The 9,351-nt window shown below is 48.4% G+C and overlaps 1 protein-coding gene across 1 annotated transcript in view; it reads left to right on the top strand.

Annotated features, from left to right (window-relative positions):
• Positions 1–3,599: 3,599 nt before the first annotated feature.
• The window catches only part of NCAN (neurocan), a 57,922-nt gene continuing 52,170 nt past the window's right edge, over positions 3,600–9,351 (top strand). Inside the window, exon 1 of the mRNA XM_063147340.1 lies at positions 3,600–3,670. Within this exon, the coding sequence (XP_063003410.1) occupies positions 3,610–3,670 (61 nt within the window). The 5' untranslated portion in view covers positions 3,600–3,609. The remainder of the gene's footprint in view (positions 3,671–9,351) is intronic.

Raw genomic sequence — 9,351 nt, 5'->3', positions numbered from 1 at the left:
TTAAAAGTATACAAAATTCAAAACCACCAAAAACAAAAACAACAGTATCCATTTAAAAACAACAGTTCTGGGGTCCGTTCAAAAACAAACTTCGCGTTGTTAAATGCCTGGGAGAAGGGAAAAGTCTTGACCTGGCGCCTGAAAGATAACAATGTTGGCGCCAGGCAAGCCTCATCAGGGAGATCATTCCACAGTTGGGGGGGCCACCACCGAAAAGGCCCTCTCCCTTGTTGCCACCCTCCTAGCTTCCCTCGGAGTAGATACTCGGAGGAGGACCTTAGACGTTGAGTGCAGGGTACGGGTATAGATTTTCCAAATCTATACATTTGTTGTATGCCCTGTTTGAAATGTACGCGGTTCTGTGCCTCCGCCCCCTTTGTTTTGAAAACTTAACAAGGAGAAGGATTGTGACATCTAACCGTGTTCCGGTCAGTGTTCAGGTTCACAGAACATGATGCGCCTTCTCAAGAGTTGTTTGTTCATGGCTTTGTTATCGAACCTGCCGAACGGGCTTCGCCTTGATTCCTCAGGAAAAACTTGCGAGAAATAGTTCTTCTTTTTTTCAGCCATTCCCCCCCCCCAACCCCAAGGGAAAACCGCTGTGACATTATCACACACTTGAGTGCCTGGATCGTCCCCATTGAAATGCTAATTTTGACTTTCTAAGAGACGGGGAAGACAGCAGAGCATTTCCATCACAAATAATTAGCGTTGATGGGGATGAACGGAGGTAGAATTGCTGAGAGACATTTCCTGGGGGGGTGGGGGGATGGGGAGATCGTCTTTCTTTCCCAATCCCTTCTGGGGATGAAGATAGATAATTCTAGGCTCTGGATTTAATGGCCTTCTTGAGGGAGGGGGAGTGTAATGTGTATTACATTGCTTAATTCAAAATGTGATAAGCTAGCCCTGTTACATTTGGGCGGGGGCTCATAGTAAGTGGCCCCCCAGACCTCTGCCCAAAAGCCCTGCCCGTGGGCAACACTGCTTTCTTATAAGAATGACCATACTTCAAGGATAGAATCATAGAATAGTAGAGTTGGAAGGGGCCTCTTAAGGCCATCGAGTCCAACCCCCTGCTCAATGCAGGAATTCACCCTAAAGCATCCCTGACAGATGCTTGTCCAGCTGCCTCTTGAAGGCCTCTAGTGTGGGAGAGCCCACAACTTCCTAGGGTCATTGGTTCCATTGTCGCACTACTCTAACAGTCAGGAAGTTTTTCCTGATGTGGTGTAGTAGTACATTTTGAAGTGCAGACATTAATTGTTATAGTGTGTATGTGGACACAAGCACACCAGCAGTACTGCATAGCCCCGTAGCCAATTTATTCGGAACAGCGTGGCTGCAATGCTATGCAGAGTTACCTCAGAGCGAGCTCCATTTAACTCAACGGAACCTACTTTTTATTGTACTAGGGTGGCCATATGGAAAGGGGGACAGGAGTTGTGCTCCCTTGCGTTCGCTTTCCACAACATCACTGGGCATCTTGATTGATAACGGTCAAGTGGAGTAGTGATCAATACTGGTTTGACTTCAGTATTTGAGGCACAGTTCTCTTGAGCGTGCCAACCACATGCCATTGCAATATATCCATGAATCTGATCAGGGCCGGCCCTCCCATGAGGCAGGGTGGTGTCCCTGCTCAGGCGTCGCATGGGGAGGGTCGGCAGAATGCCCACCTGCCCCACCAGAGGGAGGGCCCCTGTGGGCACAGCTGCCACATCAGTTCCACTCCCCTGCCACAAGCAGACGGTGGCCCGCAGGGTTCCTTCAAGCAACACACACACACACACACACACAATCTCTCGGTCTGAGACTATCAGAGTCTCTGGCCATTGCAAAACTCTTGTTCCTTCCCTCCCAAAACGCGAGCGATCAAACAATTCTTATCAAAGGAGTCAAGCTGAGGGCAAATAGGGTCTCGTGGCTGACGGGACACCACCACCCCTCCACTTCCCACGCCCGAGATCAGTGGCGTCTTGTAAGTCCAAGACGTGCCGCCAATGCTGAACACCCACAGAGATTCGGCAGCTTTTGAAAGTCACTCAAAGGGGTCCACCAGGTAGCTTCCCGCTGGGGGGGTGCTCTCCGATGCCGTGGGCTGCCAGGTGCCAGCCTCCACGTTCAGCTTTGAACACACCAGCTGCCAGGAGGCGACGGCTACATCAACGAGATGCCGTCTGGGCTTTGATGGGAGGTGTGTGTGTGCTTTGCGGATGGAGAGAAAAGTGTGCGTTGACATGAAAGCGTTCTTTTTCTCCCTTCCACCCCCCCCCCATTTCCCTTTTGTACTTTCTTGCTGGAGCAAAGGAAATGCTGTGAGATGCCCGAGGCAGGGTTATACGAGGGTCTTCCAGTCCAGATATTTGACTTCCCCTCCGCCCCAGATTCGTGTATATGTTTTTAGAGGGGTGGATTGGTGTTGATGTTTTTGCCTTGGGGATGAGGTCTTCATGCTTTGGTTTAAACGTAGGCGGCGCAGTCCAGAATCTATTGTGAATGCTGGCCCTGGGAGGAATAGGTTGGGAGAATCATAGAATAGTAGAGTTGGAAGGGGCCTCTAAGGCCATCTAGTCCAACCCCCTGGTCATTGCAGGAATCCACCCTAAAGCATCCCTGACGGTTGTCCAGCTGCCTCTTGAAGGCCTCTAGTGTGGGAGAGCCCACAACCTCCCTAGGTTATGGGTTCCATTGCTGTAGTGCTCTAACAGTGAGGGTGGTTTTCCTGTTGTTTTGTCATACTGCTCTAGCAGTCAGGACATTTTTCCTGTTGTTTTGTCGTACTGCTCTAACAGTCAGGACATTTTTCCTGATGTTTTGTTGTACTGCTCTAACAGTCGGGAAGTTTTTCCTGATGTCCAGCCGGATTTGGGCTTCCTGTAACTTGAGCCCATTGTTCCGTGTCCTGCACTCTGGGAGGATTGAGAAGAGATCCTGTCCCTCCTCTGTGGGACAACCTTTCAAGCCCTTGAAAAGTGCTATCATGTCTCCCCTAGCATAGGGTGACCAACTGTCAGGATTTCCCAGGATTTGTCCTGGTTTTTGTTCTTTCCATGGTGTCAGGGGGGATTTTCTATAATTTTCAATAATGTCCTGGAATGACACACCTTCCCCTTTAAGGCTGCCATTAGCACGGCAGGAGGGAGTGACATGCTTTCTTGAGGCACATCATTCCCCCACCCCGAGCTCCAATTGAAGTCTTAAAGGGGAAAGTGGGTCATTCGTGGACGTTATAGAAAAGGCCCCCATTGGAGTGGATGGTGGTGGTGCAGAATGAAATCCTTTCCCCTCCTCCACTCCAATCGGGTTCTTTAAGGTGGCGGGGGAATAACGTACTTTCTGCAGGACTCAGAAGGCTGCTTCCCCACACACACACTAGGTGTCCTCTTTTTTGGTTTCCCAAATATGGTCACCCTACCCTAGCAGCACAACGGACATGAGTGCAACGGCCGGGGATGATGGATGTTGTGGTCAAACACCATGGGGAAGGGGTGTTGGTTTGGCGAATGCAGCCGAGCCAGCAATGCTCAGAGAGATTCAATTGAGCCTAGGGACTTCTATTGTTATTTATTTATCCATTTATTCATTCATTGCAGGATGATCCATGTAATGGGAGATTTCGGCTGTTGGATCTGGCTTGGATATCTTCTCTTGCCCGTCTTGGTCCTGGGTAAGTGACCGAGGAGGGAACTCTATGGAACTGTGCATAATTTGACCGGGGGGGGGGGGCTTTCGACAACATCAATATTCTCCCAGACGCATGTTGTAGAGCAAAGCGCTGCCTTCCGGCGCCATCTTGATTTGGGTTCAAGGAACGGTTTTGCCTTTTAGGAGCCCAGATCTCCATCTCTGCCTTTTCCTTTCCACCTCCTCACTTTGCCTTCTGGGAAAGGAGGGCCATGTGACTGGCTGTGCTGCCATTTCATGAAGGGGCCAGCCCAAACACCTCCCCCCCTCTGCCTGTAGAGGCCATTTTGCGATGTCACCCATGACGCTCCTTCCAAACGCGAAATGGGCCCACCGACCCAAAAAGGATCCTATGAAAGGAACTCACTGCCACAAGATGTAGTGGGTATTAAAGACCTACTTTTTGTGCCGGGGGGGGGGGGAGGGATAGATAAATTAATGGAGGTAGGTTAATCAAAAGCAGTTAGCAATGATGGTAAAGTGGAACCTCCCGTTTCAGGGGCAGTATATCTCTGAATGCCAAGAGCTGGGGCCAAACAGTTGTTTTAACACCCTTAGGACACAATCCTATGGGTATTAAGAAAGAAAATCTAACTAAATTATAAAATATAATTTAGGATATAACGGCTATGCAGAGGGAACAGCGCTGGCTGTTTAAAGTTTAAAGTTTTGGAACTAGCGTACAAAGCCCTAAACAACTTGGGACGAGGATACCTGAGTGAGTGCCTGCTCCCTTATCGACCTTCCCGGTCACTCAGGTCATCTGAGGGCATGCTCCTGTTGGTTCCACAGGGATCTATGGCCCAATTGGAATCTACCCAGAGAAGAGCCTTCAGTGTGGTGGCCCCTTCTCTGTGGAACTCCCTGCCCCTGGAGGTCAGGCAGACACCGATACTAGGCTGCTTCTAGTGCCTCCTCAAAGCAACTCTTTTCCAGGAAGTATTCCTTGACCGACTAGTCGCTGTTTTAGTCCTTTGTTTTAATTTGAAGACTTTTAACATGCTGTTTTAATCTTTTTACTGTTTATACCTTTGTGCACCACGCCGGAATATATTTTAGATATGGAACGGCATAGAAATATTGTAAATCGTAATAATAATAAAGTCCAAGAACTCCCTGCATTCCCCAGCCAGACTTTTTCCCCCCTGGCTAAACACGCCTAGGATTGCAATCTTAATGCGTGCTTTCTGAAACATTGGACTCTTCATTTGTTTCCTTTTTTGAAAGATGTATTAGATGGGGATTTGGTTTGGTGCAGCAGGAATCTTCAGTGGCAGCTGGTGCCCATTGGACCTGGTGGGTCGGAAGTCAGGGCAGAGATTTCTGCAGGGGAAGGACACAACCAGGAGCAAATATACAAATATAGTTGTGGAGGGATCTCTTGGCCCCAAGTGGCAGGCCAGGGGTGACACCTTCACTTGCCCTGAATTTAGAACCACTTTTGGGAATCTTCTTATGCAAGTTGGGCTCTTAGCAGCTGTAAATCAGGGTAGCTACGAGCGAGAAAAGGGAGAATCATCATCGTCATCTACACCATACTATGCATACTCACCTGAAACAATCTTGGAAAATGCAGCTCATAAAATATACTGGGACAGAGCAGTTTGTACTGACAAAACAATACCTTGCAACCGACCAGACATAACAGTCACAGACAAAAAAGAAAAACACACCTACCTCATCGACGTAGCAATACCGAATGACAAAAATGCTGTTGAAAAGGAAGAGGAAAAGAAGGGAAAATATGGCCATGGAAGTCAAAGAACTAGGGCAGTAGGAAAAGCTCACTATTATTCTGTTAGTCACATCAGTCACCGGCATCACATCAAACAACTATACAGAAAACCTTCAGAAAATGGACCTACCAAAATGCATCCACACCACCATCTAGAAAGCAGTCATACTTAAAACAGGCTCAATTGTCAGGAAATTCCTGAATCTGTAAGCCTGTCATGTCCGTCTAGAAAAACTGCCTTGAGCAAGAGAATAATAATAATAATAATAATAATAAGAAGAAGAAGAAGAAGAAGAAGAAGAAGAAGAAGAAGAAGAAGAAGAAGAGAGCCAGTGTAGTGTAGCGGCTAGAGTGTTGGACTGGGAGTTGGGAGACCTGGGTTCGAGTCCCCACTCAGCCATGGAAACCCACTGGGTGACTTTGGGCCAGTCACAGACTCTCAGCCCAGCCTCCCTCACAGGGTTGTTGTTGTGAGGATAAAATGGAGAGGAGGGTGAGGATTATGTATGCCACGAGTTCCTCAGAGGAATAAAGGCAGGATATTGATGATGATATTGATGATGATATTCTCATCTTTCCCCGCAATCTCCATCTTTTTCTCCCTATACACTTTGATTCATCAGCGTGTGAATTGACAGGTTGCTAACAATGTGAGAGCCCTGCTAGATCAAACCAAAAATTTATCTAATCCAGCATCTTGTTCCCATGGTGGCCAGTGGGAAAGCCAGAAGCAGGAATGCCTTAATCCTGCCATGCTAGCTTTCTACATGCAGGGATTGCTCTGCCTCTTACGGCGACCGGCCACCCTCCCATCCCCTCCTCCTCTTCAGCGTCCCGACCGCTTCCTTTATTGATTTATTTTCCTAGGCCGGGACCTTGCCACAGAACGAGACCGGAGCCCTCCCTCGACAACCCCTGTAAACACACAAGCCGCTAAATGAACTGTAAGCTACGAGCGGCAAATAATGTACGGATGGTTAACTATTAATGGAAACTGGAAGACAAGCATGAATAAGGAATGAAGGTACAAGAAACGAAAGGCGGCTTCATTTAGGCCATCCAGCTACGTCACCCGTAGCTGGACGGACTATTTGTTTCCCTCCCTTCTGCCCTTCGATGCCTGCCGAGATCCAATATCAGGTCCAAAACGTGGACTTCCTGACCGCCGCAGTTTAATTTATTTATTTGCAATATTTCTATACCGCTCCCCATTCAAGAATTTCGGAGCGGTGGACGAAATAAAATAGAATCAAAACACAATAAAAGTACATTTTTAAAAAGACGCAAAGTGCAAAATGAACCGTGGCTGGTCGTGACGGGAAGGCTTCCTGGAACGATGATGGGATACGAAGTTGGCACCTGCCTGACCTCCAGAGGCAGGGAGTTCCATAGGAGCGGGGCCACCACGCTGAAGGCTCTTTCTCCGATGGATTCCAGTTGGACGATAGGTCTATGTGGATCCACCAGGAGCAGGCCCTCGGATGACCTCAGTGACCAGGCAGGTTGATAGGGGAGAAGGCGCTCTCCACACACACACACCATTCTTCTGCTAAAAATGACAGGGTACTTATATTAATGGAATAAACCAGAGGTAGGTGATCTGTGGCGCTCAGACCAATTTCAAACGGCCTCTGCAAGCGAGCGGTTCACACATCTCACGAGAGACCGCTGTCCCTCTCCTAAATATGAAGTTTACAGGGCTGCGTCTGCATTGCTGTATGGGCCAGAGACGTACTCGTACACCCATACCCCTTGCTTTGAACCCATGGTCTTGAAATTAACTTGAATTCTTCAGTTTTCTCTTTCTGTGCAATGCGTTCCTGCTGTTTCTCCTCCTCTTCATTTTATCCTCACAACAACAACCCTGTGAGGCAGGTAGGACTGAGAGTCTGATTGGCATAAAGTCACCCACTAAGCTTCATGACCAAGTGGGGATTGGAACCCAGACCCCCCAGTCCAACCCTGTAACCACTACACCACACTGCCCATATACTCTGTAGCAAGTCAGTAGCAGGAAACCTGGTAAAATATACTGTCTTCCCTTCCAATCTAGGTGAACATGGCTTAGGGTCAGCTGATGGGTCCCAGCCTCCAACCCTGAGCTTTGTAGCATGTCGGCTTCCTGCTGAAGCCCTATTCCTAACATGCTAGTTTTCTACATGCAGGGACATTGAGAAAGTTCCCACATTTTGAAATGTTGCTGAAGCTTTGAGTCGGTGTGGAGTCTCCTAACCGTTCTACTTGAGAACCAGGTAGTATGGTCCTCAGGAGATTGATCTGCCCTAATCCTGACACGCTACATTTCTAAATACAGGGATTTTGAGTAAATTCCCAGATTTTGAAATATTGCCAAAGCTTTGAGTTGGTATGGAGTTTCCTAACCATTCTACTTAGCACCAGGGAGCAGTTTCTGCAGCTGAAACTCTCCCCACGGCCTGAGTTCGATCCCAGCGGAAGCTGGTTTCAGGCAGCCGGCTCGGGTCAACTCAGCCTTCCATCCTCAGAGGTCGGTAAAATGAGTACCCAGCTAGCTGGGGGAAAGGTAATAACTGTAAAGGAAGCACGCACCAGCCAAGCTGGCCCTTAGACTGGATTTAGCACAGATTCCCAGAACGGACACACACAGCTCACAATCTGGAGGTTTAAGACCTTTATTTCAGGATAAGGCTAGGTTACATGGGATTAGCATACTAAAAACTATTAAAACATGCATATATATAAGAACCCAGAAAAAGCAAGCCAAAGACTAAAACTACAGTTCATACATCACCCAGCCATGGAGTCAGCCAGCCGCCCTCAACTCCCCCCACCAAGTACACTTTATAGTTTCTTTTCTCCAACTCCTTCCCCCCTCCCCTTGGCTTTTCATACGTAGATCTTTCACACCTCCGCCTGAGATGTTAATGTCTCTCAAGGCCAAGCGGACATGCCTCAGGCGGTTCCTGGTCATTCTCCCCCATGCAGCTGGGCCTCTTATCTCCCTCTTCCTATGAACCATAATAATAAAATTAACACGTTAAAAGACAGACCAGCCCCAGTAACATTCACCCATCCCTTACAATAATGGCTGGGGAAGGCAACGGCAAACCACCCCGCTATAAGGCCTGCCAAGAAAACGTCAGTGAAAGCTGGCGTCCCTCCAAGAGTCAGTAATGACTCAGTGCTTGCACGAGAGGTTCCTTTCCTTTCTTCCTACTTAGCACCAGGGAGCAGAGGCATTACACTACATCATCATCTGGTCCTCAAGAAATTGATCTGCCCTAATCCTGTCATGCTAGGTTTCTACATGCAGGGACTTTGAAAAATCTCCCAGGTTTTGAAACATTGCTGAAGCTTTGAGACAGTGTGGAGTTTCCTAACCATTCTACTTCAGGACCAGAAGCTAATGCTACCTCATCATTTGGTCCTCAAGAACTTGATCTGCCCTAATCCTGACATGCTAGGTTTCTGCATGCAGGGAGTTCATGAAACCTACTCAGAGACTCCACTTAGTCTTCCTGATGGTCTAAGTGATAAGAAAGTTTTGTTCTGCATAGAGCCACTCGTTTGAGCATCCAGAATAGAGCAGTTTCAGGACCTTGGACAGTACTACAACTCTTGCATTCAGCATCATGGCTAGCAACCTTGCAGCTACAACAACAGACATTACCCCAGCACTGGCCGGAAGAAACTGGCAGGCTTTTATAGCCCGGCCGGGACACTCCTCCTAGGAGCTCCGCCCCCTCAAGTGCTACATCTGGCTTTCTTAAAGCGCTAGTCTCTTTTTCTGTAGTCGCCGGCTTCTTCTGGGGGGTCCAAGGTCTCACCAGGGCCTCCCTGCTGGCTAGAGGGGTCCCAGGTCCACTCCTGGGAATCCTAAGGCAGTGCTGCCTCTGTGGGATTAGTGGACAGGGTGCAGAATCCAAGGTGGAGGGCCCTACATGAGGGAG

This window comes from Elgaria multicarinata, chromosome 23, assembly GCF_023053635.1.
Source record: "Elgaria multicarinata webbii isolate HBS135686 ecotype San Diego chromosome 23, rElgMul1.1.pri, whole genome shotgun sequence".
NCBI lineage: Eukaryota > Metazoa > Chordata > Lepidosauria > Squamata > Anguidae > Elgaria > Elgaria multicarinata.
Note: the sequence above shows the minus strand (reverse complement) of the source record. Positions and strands in the feature narration are given on the sequence as shown.